Raw genomic sequence first — 17,577 nt, 5'->3', positions numbered from 1 at the left:
TTGCTTTCTCAATATAGCTTTCTTAATGTACATGATGCTATAAATTTCCATAGGTGTTCATGAGACAAAAGCCTTTACAGAAAGAAAACAGAGAGAGGGAAACTCCATAAGATTTGTACATGGAAAATACTGTAATGTGAAAAGCAAATATTTTAGGAAAGTGATGCAGTTCCAGTACAGTAGAGTTGTGATTGTATTTAAAAATATCTTAAATTACTCTTTAAGTTGAAAAATTATTCTATTAAAAAATAAGATGACAGTTATCACTTCAGCAAAAGAAAGTTCACATAGAGGCTACCATGAACTAATATTTCTATAATTAAATATTCTATTCATTATTCTATTATTCTATTAAAAATAAGATGACTGTTATCAGTTCAGCAAAAGAAAGTTCACATAGAGGCTACCATGAGCTAATATTTCTATTTTTAAGTATTCTGGAGTGATTACAATTTTTTTTTTCCTTCTCATGATACAGCACTTGCAAATGCTGTTTATAAAAAGCAACTTGCTCCTCTTTAACCTGTGTCATGTAGTGAAATCACAGGACACTGTTTAAAACTGGCATCAAAACTTCTGTTTATAGTGCATAATTATCCATATATAATTGTAAGAGGATGTCACAGAGGCTATGAGCTGAGGAGGAATCTAAAAACTCATGTGAAGCCTATATGAACTGTGAGTCTGAGAACATTTTCTGTGAATTTTGTGTTAGCTACCATTCCACATTTGTCTTTGGTTGAAAACACCAACTGGGGAAGTAGCAACAAAGCTGTGAAGTCCTGAGAGTGCAAAAATAGGATGGGAGTGAGGAAAAAGCAGCTGCTGGAGTGGTTGGGGAACACTGGGAAGAAGGCAAAGAAACTGTGGCCTGGCTGTGTGGGTGTGACAGCAAGAAGGTGGGATGGGGAGCAGGTAGTGGGGATAAGAACCCTGGGGAAAGTCTGGGAAACATTGTCATCATTCATGCAAATTAAGGAGAAAGGTCCTTGTACATCTAGTCATTATTCCATTTATGGGTGTATTGAGCAGAAGTGTTTGGTGATGGCCACCCTTGGACATGGATACCAGATGCATTGATCTAGGAACAGCAATCACTGGATACATCTATGCTGCCAAGGGGAAATGCCCACACTTTTTAGTGCTTCCCGAGGAAAGCAGGAAGTTCCTGAAATCAGATGGCACAGAAAATGACAAAGGCTTCAGGAATACAGTGTGCTGGAAAAGATGCACGCCCACTTCTTGAAGAATTTGATAAATAAACATTATGCAGCATATTACAATTATTTAAATGCTATTTCTGATAGATTGTTATACTTACCCATCACAGCTTGAAAGAAAATTTTTCAGAAGAAATGGGTGGGACAGTGGAAAATTACTCCAACAAACAGTGGTTCCCATCTTTTAAATTTGGTGAATAGACCTTTCAACAGGGGCAGGAATGCCATTGAAATTCATTAGGCGTGGCATTTCCCTGTTTATCTGAAATGAGAAGAATTGTATTGAATTTCCTTCCCCAAAATTGTTCCAGAAAGAAAATGTGATTTGTCAGATAGCTAATAAATGGGTTTCTGTGTTTACAGTCTTAACATTTGGTGTACAACAGAAATGAGTAACTTGAGCATCTTGGTAACTCAAGTGCTGTGCTATTTTCTCTTGGAAGAGTTCCTCTACAACTTGAGGGTGATTTGGCTATTGGGCCACTTCAGATTCAGAGTTTCTAATGTGAAGCGTGAAAGAGTCTAAGTAAGCATCATTTTTTCTGATGATTAGATCTCTTCCTGATGCCTTTCACGTCAGCATCCTGTGATCCTAAGAACCCCATCAAGTGGAAAGTCAGTCCATCAGGGACTGGCTGCAGTGGGGCAGTGCCAGGGTTTCAGGAGCAGGAGCAGGTCAGGGCCAGCAGCAGGAGCTGTGTGACAGTGCTGGAGGGATGCTGAGGGAGCCCAGCAGAACCCCATAGGCCCAGTGAGCAACTGGAGTGAGCTGAGACTGGGGTGCCTGCACCTAATGCTTGTCCTGTGATATAAACTGGCACTTCCCTTGCCATGTCAGGCATTCAGAGCAGTTTGGCAGCTGTGTTAGTTTTGGTTGATACACAGAAATAACACTCATCCCCAATATTCCCAAAGCTTAAAGGCAACTCCATATAGCAATGAACTTAACTGCTCTAACTTAATAGCTGGAATACCACAGGTATTCTTGAGGCCTCAGAATACATTGTTTTAGGAAAGTATCTCAGACTTTCAACAGTCTTGCACGTTGTATTTTGGGGTAAGGAGGGTGACAGAGGCAAGCACAGCTGATGCTGATGTTGCTGTTGAAAACAATACACTGTCCAGCCACGACCTGTGGTACCCTAATCCTCCAGCTAACAGTGCCTGGTGGGCTGCACAGAGGGCTGTCACTTTTTAGTGCTTTCTATCTGCTACCTACTTAGTGACACTCACAGTGGTGAGACCCCATGCTGGCAACAGGCTATTTCTCTACTCTATGCCTTATTTCCAGTGATTTTCCATTGATTGATTATTTTCCTACTCACTGAATTTGCATATAGCCTAGGGTTAAGTATGAAGCATAGCTGGGCATATTTGTTCATTTGATAACTGTTATCAGCTCACAGTTAATGCTAGGACTCCTGCAGTGGGGTGCCATAAATAGACCATTTCATTACATAAGAATGGATAGATTTAGAAGCCTTTGCCCAAAGCCAGACCTGTAACAGAAGGGTTCAGGGGTTTTGATAGCAACTTTATTTCACTAGCTACTGCAGCCAGATGTCTTATAAGCAGAGGGATGATAAATAACAAAATTCAAGCCACAGGCTCTGAATGTGAAAATGTATCATAGCTGTGATTTAGCGGTCAGTTTGAACACAAAACCTTAGGCTGTATCTTGGTGGCAAGGCTGCCATTCCTGCCAGCTGCCAGAAGTGATTTCAAGATGCTGGACCCAGCTGTCCTCTTAGACAGAGACAGAAGTCTCAAAAAATTCAGGACAAGTTTATCTGATAAATAAATAGTGTGTGATCTGTATGTATCTATGTGGATTCTACATACTGGTATCAAACTAGTCACAATCAGAAAACCAGAAGGAACAAATGGAAACGAAAATTATCCTCTTTCAAATATTATTGCACAAAGGAACAGGAAAGCTGTGCTTCCTTCTCACTCACACAGTTACAGTTGTGGAGTTGTGGAGTTGTGCAGCTGTGCAGAAAGGCAGAATTAAATTTTTAATAAACTGTCCTGAAAAAAAAAAAAAGTATTAAAACCCATACAAAATATGATCAATGATAGTAATAAAATATTGGCAGTAAAAATTCCTTGTATTCTGTTTCTGGAACTTATAACTCAGTAAATTGTCTGATCATAAAATCTTACATGAAAGGTAGGATACTGACTGGAAGTGAATTTGTGTTTTTCAGGCTCTAATTTTTCACTGAACCTTTTGACTGAACTAGAGTACTTGAGGAGTCAGTTGCAAGGAAAGTGTGCTCTGATTTACTGAGCTCAGGTTTCTTGCTCTGACTGTGCTTCCAAGAACTTCGGCAGGTAAAATTAGCAAGAACATGATCACTGCGAAATTATATTCTCTGGAGCTTTCAGCTAAGCTTTTAGCTTTTTTCAGCTAAAATCTGAAGGCAGTTTTTTTTGTATATGGCAGAAACCAACAGTGGCTTTAGCAGTGTATGTGAAGAACAGGGAAAAACTATCAGCTCAGGATGTCGTCTGAGGAGGAAGATCATCCAGAGACCCCCACTGGCTCCCCTTGGTCTTGGGTAAGAGACTGCCCTAAGGTGGCATAAATAACACTTAAAGCTTTAGAAAAAAGTAACAAGCTGTGCTGTGTGACCCTCAATAGTAATGAGTATCAGCAGCATTTTTAATCTCCTGTTAAAGTCTGTGTTTCATCAATGGTTTGGTCATCTCTTCTAGTTCAGCCTGTGGACTTTAAAAAAAAAGAATTGAATGGGGAAAACCTTCTTTTGCTTCTCCTGTGTATGTCAGGTTCTACAAGGAAACCTGAGTGATTCTGTACTGTCTGCTTTGCTGTCTGACTGGCTGTGCAAAGCTGCACTGTTGAAAGGTAGCTTTTAGGTACAATGGAGGGAAAAGGATATAAAGAACAGTGTTAACGTTTGCTCTGGAAGTCTGCATTAAAAAAAGAGCCAGTGAAATACAACATCTTTTCTCAGTAAGACTGAAGCTGCCTTAATGAAATACAATCTGCACTGATGCCCCCTAATACTGGCTGCACAGTCTTTTTTATGTGTTTTAAGGTCTGATACCTAGTGCTGCAGGAAAGGATGTGGTATAGTACAGGTTTCTGGCAGAAAGACAGAGGATGAATTCCCTCTGAAGAGACTTTGGGCAGAAGTAAGAACAGCTCTACTGAATCGCCTGGCAATTCACTAAGTTTCAGGAAAAGGCAGGAAGGGGTATAACCAAGGCTTTCAATTACTTTTTAAAAAGCATTAAAGAGGTTAAAAAAACAATTACATGCTTTGAAATTAATATTTATGGTTTCAAACATGGTTTTCATATCTTTTTATAGACACACACATCTCTGATTTTTCAGGGAATGACAATATTTGAAATGGTTTCTAAATGGGGTCAGGCAAGAATGTGTGTGGTATGTCCAGAACTGATATGTCCTACAGGTATCCAAGGAAATATCTGAGACTTTTGCTTTTTTGAAGTAGAATGCTTAGAATAAATTGGTTTAGCTAATGATAGAAATGTTCATTTAAAGTAGTCTCATATTTGGAGGAATATGTAGGGAGGGTGAAAATGAGCACCAGTTGTTCTCAGTATCAGGACACGGTTCCTGGTATTTGTGTGTTGGTAGATGTTTGGTTTTGACAGATAGGAAGATATTTTATAGGCGCTGATTTCTAAATTAAACATAGGTGGATACTTTCCATTTCCACAGAAGATTCTCTACAGACTGAGCAGAATGGAGGCTGGGTGGGAGAGATGGGTCTGATTACTTCAGTGATGATTGGAGCACTAAGGAACATCAAGACTATGTTCAATATAAACCAAACTCAGAAGGAAGAAAGAAGTCAGGGATTTTATTTTTTTCTTTAAACTTTAAATGTCATTAAACTCCTGGCTTTCACCTGTATTAAAAATTAAGATATCCTACACAACACTTTAACTATTGCATTTGTATGATGCGCACTTTAGCTTTAGTTTCCTTCTAGAAATTTTCTTCACGTATAAATCTCTTAAATTGCCAAGGAAAGTCATGGATCCCACTGCTCCTTTGAACAATCTGTTTTGCAGTGTAAGTTTCATTACAAAACTTAAAGAGTAAAGATGAAGAATATCAGATTTCTGATAGAAATAGACGCGCTAAATATCATTTGAAACAGTTGCTATTGGCCTTTAGGAGCTGCTGACTCTGGGCTTTTGTTGAGGACATCAGAAAAGAAGAACCATTTACCTTTATAGATTTACTGAAGTGGTTCTGCCTATCACTGTGTTGTAGAATACAGAGAAAATTTTGGTCCTCGGAGACGGCATACATACATTTGAGAATATTAAAGGCTCATCACAGAGAGCTCCTTGATAAAAACATTCCCTAGGTATGCAAATAAAAACATATGGGCTCCAGGCTTTGAAATGCAGCATGTGACTAAAAACTTACATGCTTCCAGAAGCAAAAATTTGTTTTTGTAAGCATTTAGACTTCAAACTTTCTCTGATTTATTATGGTGTTGCAAGAGGACCAAACAAATATGTCATACAGACTTTTGCTTTCCCTAGGGTTAGCGATAAGATTGTACACTTACGTCCTTTCCAGAGGAGGAATAAATAAAAAATAACAAATAAATTAAGCATCACTAAGAGAAGCTGATATAGCATGGGGGAATGGTGGTTAAAACTGGGCCTATTAAGATATAGCAGACATCAAGGAGAACTCTGCAAATTCCTGCATCAAATACAAGCTTCCTATACTACCCAAGGCAAAATTCACATTTTGTTTGCCAGTGTTTCAAATTATTTGGTAGCTGTGCTCTAAGATCTCTGCTTGAGACCTTCATGTTCAGAAGAATTTCCATAACTTTCACCTGTACCACAAGGAGCATTTGTAAAAATACTCCCTGAGCCACTTGTACTGGGTACCCAAGTAAACAGGCACACTTGAAAATTGTAACTTTTATTTTCTTCCTACACATAACATTTTTAGGTTCATTTAACCTGAATCTTTTGTTATGTTTTGAGATCCTTTGGGAGAAGCCTTCCAGAAATGCAACACCTTGCTGCAGTTCACTGTCTGCTGCCAGTGCTGCTGCTGCAGTTGATGCTGCTGTGGGAGAGGGACTGGCTCACTCCTCAGGGCAAGTTTCCATCATTCTCTTCCCAGGCACAGTCCCAGTGACAAGCCACTGGTCATGACAAAGCACTGGCATTTCTCTGGGCTGCAGACAGTCCTGGATTGACCAGATTCCAGTGGGGGTAGCAATTTAAGTAGCATCAATTTCTTTGGAAATGGAAGAACTGTATGTTTCTCACTGTGAGGCTTTTACTGCACTAAACAGCTTAAACAGCTGTCCTGGGCAAGGCACAAGGAGCAGGGTGGCCAGAGGCTGCTCTCACCCCACCAAACCTGTGCTGGCCCAGAGCAGCCAGAGGCAGAGCCCACGTGCCCGGGGGCTGCAGTCCTGCACTTTACAGCAAGGACACCCACAGCTACCCACAGCAGGGCTGTTCCCAGCTGTCCCTGCACATGGCAATGCCCTGGGCTCTGGGACTGCTCCATCCCATGGACCTTTGCTGGGGAAGGATCTCTTCCCATGGGGCCTGGCTCCTCCCCTGTGGCTGACCTGTACCACTTGGGGCACAGGGATCAACTATTGCCCTATGCACAGGGGCCACGGTGTTGGCCCTCCTTCTGTTTTATTTTGGTGGCATTTTTGCAGCCATCTCCTGAGCAGACTCCAGACTTTTCAGGGGCAGGAGCACCTTTCCCCCACAGTGGCCTTGCCCTGTCATGCCCAGCAGGTTGGCAGCAGCAGCCAGGGGAGCAGGTGCCGCCTTGTTGCAGCTCCTTGCTCCCATTTGGGAGGGCTGACCCTTCAGAGAGTGGAGGATATATTTTTGCAAGGGTAAATAAGTGTCAACTTCACTGCAGATCTGCTTTCCTCCAGCATCAAGCACGTGTGCTGCCTTCCCACCTACTGAAAAACAAACAGTAAGTTGAACCCAGACCCTTACATGCGGTTCACTCATGGGGAGCTGACTGCAGGCCAAGTCCTTTTGCATTTTATTTAGGGCAGGTTGTGGGAGGTCAGCAATCATTCTGTATCTGGAGATCATGTCTCAGAGAGCCTGTCTTAATATAGATCTGAAAGTTCAGCTTGGTCCACGAGGATGAAGGGCTGTGAGGGCCTTGAGTGGCTGTAAGCTTCTTCACCCCCAGCTCCTGTCACCTGCACTGCCTTTGCACCATAACAATGTGCATGATGAGTAATGCTTTAATAGCACTTATTTATCTCATGCTGCCATAAATGCAAAGAGCATAAACCTCTCTGTTTCTGACTCTCCTCCTCTTTGAAGGGGTCTGTGACAACTCAGTCTCACCTGGAGTAGGAGTCTGCACCTTGTCAAGACCACAGCCCAAGGACTGGTCAGCCCAAGGCTGAGCTTCAGCAGCTCCAAAACCAGCTAAACAAAACCTTCTAAGGTCTAGGCTGCAAATGTAAAACACTCAGAAAAAAGGAGCAGATAAGAAAAACCCAATCCAAACAGACAGAAAGCACAAAAACATCTCCAAGAACCAGAGCTGTCTTAAACGCTGAGATTTTTGAAAGCAGTGATACGTATTTTTTTCTTGCTATGGGCTTTTAGATGTCTGCATTAAAAAAACTTATCAAGCTCTTACCAGTCATGGTGAAGGTTAAAACTCTTTTCAATTTAAAGTCCCCTATCTCTTGGAGGTAAGAAAAAGCTTCCTAAAAAGCAGCATAAATCTGACACTTATACTGCATCTTCCCAAAGAGCTTTTGTTCCAAACAAATGAGCAGATAAGGGCTGGGCTGTCATCAGCTGAGCATTTCCCGCAGACATTACCCAGGGAGCCATGAGGCCAAGGGTGCCATAACAGGGTGTGCACAACAAGGGACCATTGTGCTGGCACCTCAGAATGTCCCCTCTGTTTTTAATGTGCACAAGCTGGGGAGATAATTGAAAAGCCTGCATGGCAAAATGGTTCAGAAAATACAGAACTGTCTTCTACTTCACTTGAAATTACATATTTGTGGTGGGGAATATTTTAAAGAAATGGGATCAAGTGAGCTTGGGGATCTCATCACTTTTACAGAGTTAGAAATCATTTAGAAGTTGCAAATGGAGCTGCATATAGTGAAGCCCTGAAGAGACAGGCATGAGAGTGAGCATGGGAGCAGAAAGCAAAGCTGTGCTTGCCTGTGGAGCAAAGGAGCAATGGCAAAGGAAGGACATGTTTTACTCAAAGCCTCAAGCATGGCCATCCTGTCAGGGCACACTGCCTCACACTGCCACATGCTCCCAGTTCAGATGCCCTGTATATTAGAAATGAGGTAAATGGTACCTGGGATTGCAGTTCCTGAAATGAGGAATGCAAGTGACCCCAAGACCATCCTCAGAATCAATTTTCTCTTTTGGTACCAGTAGCTACACTCACAGGAAAATCAGCCACTGGTTTTATGAGAATTTACCAGTATAATATCATATATATTAAAGCAGAGAGAAAAAGATGTTCCTGAAAACTGTTTCCTCTTTAATCTATGATCTGTATTGTTCCAAATGAAGCTGGCAGTTTCTGCTGTAACTTCACCACCATCCCTGAGTTCTTTACATCTGTGCTGGTGCCTGCTGATGCTGTACTGGGATGGTTTCCCTGCAAAGCTGACAATAAAGGAGAGCCTTCACTCAGCTTTGCAGAGCCTCTCCGTGTTCTGTCCTGCAGGGATGAATTCTGTGGGCTTCAGAGTGAGTTTTGTTCAGGTTCAGCTTCTCGTGACCCTGCCATGGTGCTCAGGGGCAGGAGGCAAAAGCCTGTTTATCCCTCAGCAGTACCATTTAGAAGTTACAGCTCTTTAAATCTTCACCAAGTACCAAGCTGTGTTTTTAATCTTTACAGTCCCTCAGGAAGTTCATAATCAGAACCACAGACCACAGCACAAACAGGCAATCGTTTACTCTATATTACAGGCACTTTTACCAGCCAATGGAGACATGCCTGCTCCCAATAAATTCTTCATCCTCCATTCAGAAAAGCCAAGAAGAAAATACGTGATGGAGGCATTTTTGTGTTTTCCATTTTTTTCTTGCCCTCTTTTCCTTTTTCCCTTCTGTCTTCTGAATTTCACAAAATCCTTTACCTGATCTTGTAGTAATGGTGATTTTGTGGCTTTGCAGAGAAATGCTCTGCTATAATGGATGACCAAACTGTACTTTGCCCAACCAAAGTGGGGAACAAGGAATTGCATGGATGCTTCCAAGCAAAGGAGGCCAGGCAGGAAGCAGCCCCTTTCAAGAAGGTTTAAGTCAACAAAGAAAAAACCTGAAAAAGGACAGACTGGTCTGATAAACCTTTTTTTTTTTTTTTATTCAAGCCCATTCCCTCTAAAATAAACTGTATCAGTCATCTAAAGAAGACCGCTGAGAGGAGAAAGTTTGCAGGATTAGTCTAGAATGAATCCACTACACAGAGAATTGCTACTTTTCTTTGCTCCTTCTTTACTCCTTCAGTAAAGGCTCCTTGGAGCCTTTGTACCAAGTGGTAGATTCATGGATCAGGTGAATAGTTTTAGCATATTCTCCTTTTAAATGAGAGCTAGCAATGTGTCTACATAGCAACACAGACAAAAAATACAGTCTTTTTTATTCTAACCCAATCTATAGTTGTTGTTTCAATTAACTGATTCATTAATGTGATCTAGGCCAAAACAGGCCAAAAAATCTGTAATATGGAAAAAAAATTAGTGAGAATATATGTTTCATAAAGATTATTTGTCAGAATTTCCTCAAGGTCTTTTGGGTTACAAAATATCTTAGAATGAAATAAATATTTTCCTATAAATTTTCATGAACAAGTGACAAGCCCCAGTTCTGCTCCCTCCTGCTTTAGCAGAAGTTGTATTGCTGCCTAAATACTTTTGAAGTGAGGGATTTTTAAATCAAAAGTGCCCTCCAGTGGTCCCACATATTATTTTTGGCTGACACCTGATATTTATCTTACCCTTCTTAGAAATGAGACCATATGATATTTAACAGCTTGTAGCAAGTAAAACAAATTAAATTGGATGTACCCTTTAAAAAAAGGTCAGATAATTTGGAAGTATCCTTATGTTGAGATATTTTGTATACCTTTTAACCAGTTTGAAAGCTTTTAATTTATTAACTTTTATTTTTTTTTATCTCAGGAGTGTTTTTTCCTGCATTGTGCAGGGGCTTCTCTCTGCTCACTCTCTGCACGTGGTACAGCTTTGACTCTAACACCATCCATATTGCAATCTGCTACAGGACGGAGGTGACCTTTGAAGAGCAAACAATATATCAGGCAACTCAAGGGTAATTTTTACTTACAGAAGCAATTAGGAATTCAGCATAGCTTTGCTAATAAAATCATTAATTTTCCTTTAAAATCTGGAAATTATGATGGATTGCCCCATCTTTTTCTAAGTATTTTAGGATCCCATGGACTCATTATTTCTTGGATATTTTAAGGCAGAGAAGGATCAGGGAGAGGTACAAACTGAGGCCTTGTGGGATTTCCATCTCAGTAAATATCTCTGAGAAATCCCTGGAGTTTAAGGATTTTCTTTCATTATAAATTTCTGAGGCCCTCCATTCTGCCAGTTTTGCTTAGAGGCTTTTATGAGTCAATGGCATCTGAGGGGCAGCATTCCATCAGAGGGACACTTTGTAAATTCAATGGAAAAAATACTCTTTAATAATTAAATAATTTGCAATAAATATTTTATTTGAAAACTCTTTTGCAAACCAACAGTTTCCTCAACCTGTTTTAGCCTTATTAAAAAAAAACCCAAAGCAAACAAACAAAACGAAACAAAATAAAACCCCAACAAAAAAACTACCAAAAACTAAACAAAAAACAAACAAAAAACCAAACAAACAAAAAAAACCAAAGCAAAACCAAACAAAAAAAAAAAAACCCAAACCAAACCAAAACAAAAAAACAGATTAAACCTAATTTTCCCAATGGGTATTTAAATGTCCTTCATCTCTGATGCCTTATTGGATTCACTGTATGAGTCCTGGTGCTTTTGCAAGGTCAGTAGAAATGCAACAGTCATTTCAAGTGAGATAACTTAAAGCAGTTACAGACATGACCTTCAATAAAAAAGGTTTGGGTGCTCCTAAATCCCTTCTCCTGGAAATCTAATGTTGTCTGTGCAACAGAGGCCAACACTTGACAAGAAAGACTTGACTCTCAGCTAAGACTGAGAAATGAGCTGTGGCTCCTGCCCTGGTCACTGCAGGGCTGGCCTGAGACAGGATGACAAAGCTATTTTCCCTCACGCTGCTGGAAGAGTTTCAATAACCCTCTGCAACTTTCTCAGCTGCTCCATCTGTTGAAAGGGGATTATGTTAATAACACCTTTTGCAATGCATTGCAACATTCACCAGGCTGTGCTGTGTGTGAGCAGGATAATGTAGTTAATAAACAGAGTACAAACACAATAACACTTTTCCCCACTTCTACGTGAAAAGTAACACTAAGTAAAAGGAATTTAAATGAAAGAAGATGTTAGCCCTATTTTTCATCAATTTCCTCTCCTGCTTCCCTCCAGCAGCTGTATTAGACTTGTAAAGGACAAGCCCACGAACATGGGCACAGACCACAGCAACACCTGTGTATATAACTCATGCTACAATGTTCATGTTTTCCTCAAAATTAATACACTTTCTCTCTTTTTTCCCCCTAGGACAGAAGGTTGTAGATAGTCAGGCCCTAATAGTAAAACTGAGAACCAAGTAGTTTCCTTTAACTCCTACTTATTTGACTAATTCACTAGTTTTATCTTCTTCCTCTCTTGGTCAGTGTTGCACAAATCTCAACAGATCAGGAAATAGTACAGAAAAGAGAGCTCTGCCAGGACCTGTGAAACAAAAAGAAGATGGATGGTAGAAGGAATGGCATTTTATCTTGGCATAACTCTGTGACAGTCAAAAAGGTGGTTTATTAATAGTGGTTTGGCAGACATACTATACCAACACTTCATGACTGCAAGAAGAAGACCAAAGCTGGTGTCTAATTTCCTGCAGGCAGCCTGTGCCTGAGGGGTGGCAGGTTTTCTTGGCAGCTCTGGGCTGGAGAAGCTCTGGCAGCTGGGTAGGAGAAGGAAGTTTCTGCAATGGATGCAAAACTATGAGGATGTTCTGGACTGAGAATTAACCCAGTCCTTACTGCAGGACCCAGGCACTTGGCTTTTGCTTGGGCTGGGCAGTTTTCTTGTAGCCTGTAAGCAGGAAAGGACAAATAAGCAGGACAGCCTGTGGGGATGCAGCCAGGTTTGGCGGAAAGGATGGGGGTTAATGGCAAGGGTGAAGCAGGGTTGGAGGGTGAGGGTGGACAGATCCAGGGCCGTGGGGACACTGGCTGATGGGGAAAAGGTTTCTCTTCCATGCAGCACCCTTGTACGCTGTAGGCAAGAGCTGGGCTACTTCCAGCCCAGCAAAGCTTTTCCTTAGCTTTTGGCAGGAGCTGGAAGGAGCCTTTGCCCTACACTGAGGAGGGCTGCCAAACACCAGAGACATCAGCATCTAGCCCTTCCTCACATGGCATCTGGGAAAGAAACCTCAGTCACTCCAGGGATTCCCACAGGTTCCCTGGGGCTCCCACCTCCCATTTTCCTGTGGATTCATCTGATCTCCACCCACATAGGAGAAAGAAAAAAAAATAAAAAAAATAAAAAAAAAAAAAAAGGAACAAAATAGGATGCTGCAGATTTGTTACCTCATTTCAGTGGAAAGATAGGTTTTGTTTGAATCCACTGACGGATTTATTTCTACAGCCCAAAGGCAACAATCCTGTTGGAGTAACTCAGTCCTTGGAATTGTTTCTATCTCTCCACTCCCTAGAGAGGGAAGTGTGAGCTCACGTTTCCTCTAAGGTTTGGGAAGATGCTACTCGCTAGGAATCTGTGCAACATTTACACATGGGAGAATCAGTTCCTCACTTCAACTGGCTTGTCTCAGTTCAGAGCCATTGAACAGTGGTCTTAATTGTTTGGCAACACCAGTAGTTAATTTTCTGCTTTGTAAATCCTCAGACGAGCATTCCTGAAACCAGGCTGGAGCAGACATACCTCCTGACTACTTGCTGGCCTTGTGGTAGCTGTGCAGCATGTTCCTGACCCTGCCATACATGTCAAAGAAACCCTTCAGCTCATCCTAGGCTGCCTACATTAATGATGACTTGTTCCTTATTATATTAATAAAGTTGGTGGCAAGCAGCAGCGAGTGAATAACTGCCCAGACTTTTGACTGCTAAGATTTGGGAAAACTTCACTTAAATTAATGAGCATTTCACAAAAGAGGCATCCTGTCACATCCTTTTCATTTTGCCCCTGTACAGCGTGTGACAAAGTGAGCTCCAATTAAAGCTTCAAAGCACTGGTGAAGGCCAACAAACAGCAGTATAGAATGTGAGTCAGTGCACCTTCTTTTTCTTTATAAACCCTAGGACAATTTGATACTTTCTTTATAAATTCTGTGATAATGCTGCAACAAAGGAAGCTCTTTTGACTGCTAAACTGTTTTTCAGGGTGTATTTGCACTTGCTTTCACTTTTTCATTGACTATGAGAGTTTTGCTGAGGAGAAGTTGACTTTGATGGAAGTGGTATGCTCTAGGTGAGATACAAAAGCAGATCTATCCTGTGGGGAAAAAGGATGGAAAATTTAACGGGAAAAGAATAGCAGGCAGTTATGAAAATGATCTTTCCAAGACAAGTCAGAGTTACATTTAGAGAAAAAAACAGTTTGTATTTAAACGTTCTATGTCATGCCATGCTAAGGAATCTTAAATGGATCATGCTCTAATAGTGCAACACTCTCTGTGGATTAATTAGAAAGAGAATCCAGGCATTACCATCTTACTTATGACTGTTTAAGGTAAAAAGGGCAGCCCCAGGATCTAATCCCACTTAAAAAAGGTGGCCTTGAAGTTAAGGGGAACTATTCTTTCACCTTAAAGTCAGATAGGTACATCTGGGCTGAGTAGAGTAGGATTCTTACATTAAATATCTTTGGATTGGATACCATGGAGACTCCAAATCCAGTGCTATCTCACTAACACAAACACTAACAATCCAGCCCAGAGAAAGGATACCTTTCTATTCAACTGATGCCACATAATGAAGGCTGTGGTCTGAAAAAGGCTTTGAAAAGGTAAAGTCTTGTGTTGGCACCTCAAGTGAAACAAGAACAGCTGGATCTATGTACTTGCCCCCTGCAGTAATCCCTTCACATAGGAATAATTACATTATGGGCATTGCACAATGAAGTGAAAACAAGGAAATATACAGGAGCATGCTACTGTGAACAGATTATTTCTTGCCACCATCTTTCTTTTTGCTGACTAGTTAATCTGTGAAGTTAGTTTAAAAATGAATCCTGCCAGTCTGGAGTATCAGGAGGTGTTAATTTCTCACAGAACAATTAACAATCCTTCACCCATTGAAGCCAGGAGTACCTTTAAAGTCCAAAGCAGTCAATAAAAGATTATTCACAAAACGGAGCTTTGAATGTTCCCATGATCTAACTTTTGGGAAAATCATTCCAGTGTAGGCAACAGAAACAGCACTTGGGATTCTTCACTGACACTGGTGGATCTCTAATGGCCTTGACTCTGTTGCTATATGCTGGGGGAGGTTTGGAAGTGGAGGTCTTGTAACCCGTCCCTCTATTTTGTCCTTAAACAGTAAATGCAAAAATGACAGTCCCAAAGCATTCCTGGGAGCAGCTGGTTGTGCTCTATCAATCCAGCACCGCTTCACTACCAGCCTAGCTGCAGTGGCATTTTCAGAAGTGTAAAATAAACACTTGGGGTTGCTTTACTCTTGAGTCAGCCAGCCCTTTGTGGAGCATCCACTGTTTACAAACTTCATTCTCTGCAGCCAGGGATCTGTAAAGCTTCACTGAGAGCACTGCCCTCCCTGCAGAAAAACTGTATGACATTTAACAAAGAGACTGATGGCTGCCACTGAGCCCCTGAGCCTTGTTTAGGCAAAATGCTGAAGAAAGTAGGAGGAGAGGCAGAGAATTTCTAAAAGTGTGACATGGCAAAAGAATTTCAAAACCAATGCAATTATTTTAGTATTAATTAAAGCCCAGTCAAGCTCAAGGGATTATTAACATTTAAAAAACATTTCTAAATACTTTTAAGGCTTTCTGTGTGAACAAGTACTAAATGTGCACCACAGAAAAAATGTTCCTGGCCCACTGCGTTCTGAGATGCTTCTTTCCAAGAATTTATTCAAAGACTTCCTCTTGTTCTGCACGTACTGTTTTTCTTCTAGTCAGCATGTTACAGCATATATTGATTGGATTTTATGACTGCCTTCTTCCTAGAAAGAGTCCTGAACAATGTGTAGCATTAGTGAGAAAAACAAATCACTTGCAGTGAAGAGGCAAACTCCCCTCCTCCTTATTTTCTGCCCTTCTGGACAAGAGCCAGTAGGGAGCTGCTTCCAAAGTCTATTTATGAACATGTGTTTACTTTTGCATACACGCAGTCTTTACTACATGTGAGCCCTGTGTGCTGAACCAATGAAGTCAGAAACTGTGAAAATTGAGAAATTCGCTTTCATAACAGTAGTCTGAGTTGATAATGTTTCTGTGGTTTATATTAAAAAAAACAGAAGCAGAGTGAGGTTAGCTGGGTTGTGCAGCAGAGCACAGACAGCCTGCAATAGTGCCAGCTGCAATGGAAGTTTCCAAACTTGCTGACCTACCCCTCAGACATAGGATTGTTTTTCCTCTTTTGTTCCACTCCAGAAATCTGATCCTGGGACACAAGGTCTCTTCATATTACAAACATACCTATGTTCCACAAAATGACATAAAATTACTCCCTAAAAAGCTGTGGTTAGCAAATCCCTTAAAAAAAACTCTATAAAAACTACACTCAATACAATCGTTTCTGCTGTTAGGAATGTGCATGTGAGGCTTTAGTGTTTGACTGCTTGAAGCGTTTCAAAGAAGCCTACCTGTTTTTTTTTTTTTTCCCCTAGATGGATAAAGTGGAAAAACCCCCATGTATATTTTAATCCACTCACACTTTAATGGAGGCTTGCTATGACTCTATCAAGCCTGTCATGAAGCCATACATTAAAACCTGTTTTGCCCACCACTGTTGGTGCCCTTGATGACTCTGGACAGTGACTAGCATGCAAGTACTTACATATCAGTACTGACTTGATGAAATTTCCCTCTGTGGCAAAATTTAATATTCTTTGAATAAATTGCATTCTGATGGGAGGCTTTCCACAAATCAATGGACAGGGGGACGGGAAGCATCACTGGCAGCCTAAAATAGCTATGATATGCATAGGGAAGAAAGACCTCTGAGTAAGTCTACAAGCAAACAAAGTAAATAAACAGAGAGACTAAAAAGCCCAGCTAGGTTTTACAGGTCAGCCCCACATGTGGCCATTACCTCCCACTTGCCAAGAACTTTATGCCTATGGAGGCAGCTGTCGTAGGCAAATGGACAAAAGGTTTAATCATAATATTAAAGGCCAGTGCAGTTTTCAGTGTACAGCATGCAGTTTTTTGCTGTCATCTTCCTAACCCCATCACCACTCTTGAAATTCATGCCTAAAATTGCACAAAAAACAAACGGGATCAGGGAAATGCCCCTTTCTGAAGGCTCCCCACAAGCTTCCATTTGTACAAGGTATTTGTATGTGACCCATGACAAAGTTTGCTAGCAAGCAAAAACATACTGTGTGCCTGGTATTATTTGAAGAGAAGGTGCAGCACAGCAGCAGTGGCAGCTTTGCTCTGTGTCCTGCTGGGTGCTGGGGAGCCTGGGGATCCAGCATGTGGCACAAACCCAGTTTCTCAAGTCTTTAAACAAGCCTGCTGCCAGCTCAGCTCTGCTGCCATACCTGTTTGACCAGAATCCCTCTGAACTAAATTCAGGAACTTCTTGATAGTTCCTTCCTTTTTTCTCTTCAGAGAGTCCTCTGTTTACATGACCGAGCATGTATCTTGTGTCTCAGACTGAACATCAGTGGGCTAGATGAGTTTTGTTTGCTCTGTATCATGAGAATCCAAAATTTACAGATTCTTTGTGGTTGCAAATCCTACATTCAGCCAGATCTAGCTCTGAACTCCTTTGTCTTGCACTTAACAATGAGGGTCTGGATGACCCAAAGCCTCACCAAGCCTAAGCCATGGGCAGTGTCAATACTGCAGTCATGGAGCTCGACCACTCACAGCTTTCTGCCCCTGGCTGTGAGGAGGAGCAGCCATTTTCACCCTTCTCTGGTGAAAGGCATGTATTGCCCTCTTCTGTGCTCTGGAGAAAGCTGTGGGTAGCAGCTGCC

At 41.3% G+C, this 17,577-nt stretch overlaps 1 protein-coding gene across 2 annotated transcripts in view; it reads left to right on the top strand.

Moving 5' to 3' along the window:
- The first annotated feature begins 3,477 nt into the window (after positions 1–3,477).
- The window catches only part of LPIN1 (lipin 1), a 79,477-nt gene continuing 65,377 nt past the window's right edge, over positions 3,478–17,577 (top strand). Inside the window, exons 1-2 of one of the 2 annotated variants that reach the window (XM_041421925.1) lie at positions 3,478–3,557; positions 3,670–3,784. In XM_041421925.1, the coding sequence (XP_041277859.1) occupies positions 3,728–3,784 (57 nt within the window). In that variant the 5' untranslated portion in view covers positions 3,478–3,557; positions 3,670–3,727. The other variant, XM_041421916.1, reaches the window with a different exon arrangement.

This window comes from Onychostruthus taczanowskii, unplaced genomic scaffold (genome assembly GCF_017590055.1).
Source record: "Onychostruthus taczanowskii isolate IOZ18803 unplaced genomic scaffold, ASM1759005v1 scaffold11, whole genome shotgun sequence".
NCBI lineage: Eukaryota > Metazoa > Chordata > Aves > Passeriformes > Passeridae > Onychostruthus > Onychostruthus taczanowskii.
The sequence above is the reverse complement of the archived record's forward strand: the minus strand, read 5'-3'. Positions and strand labels throughout refer to the sequence as shown.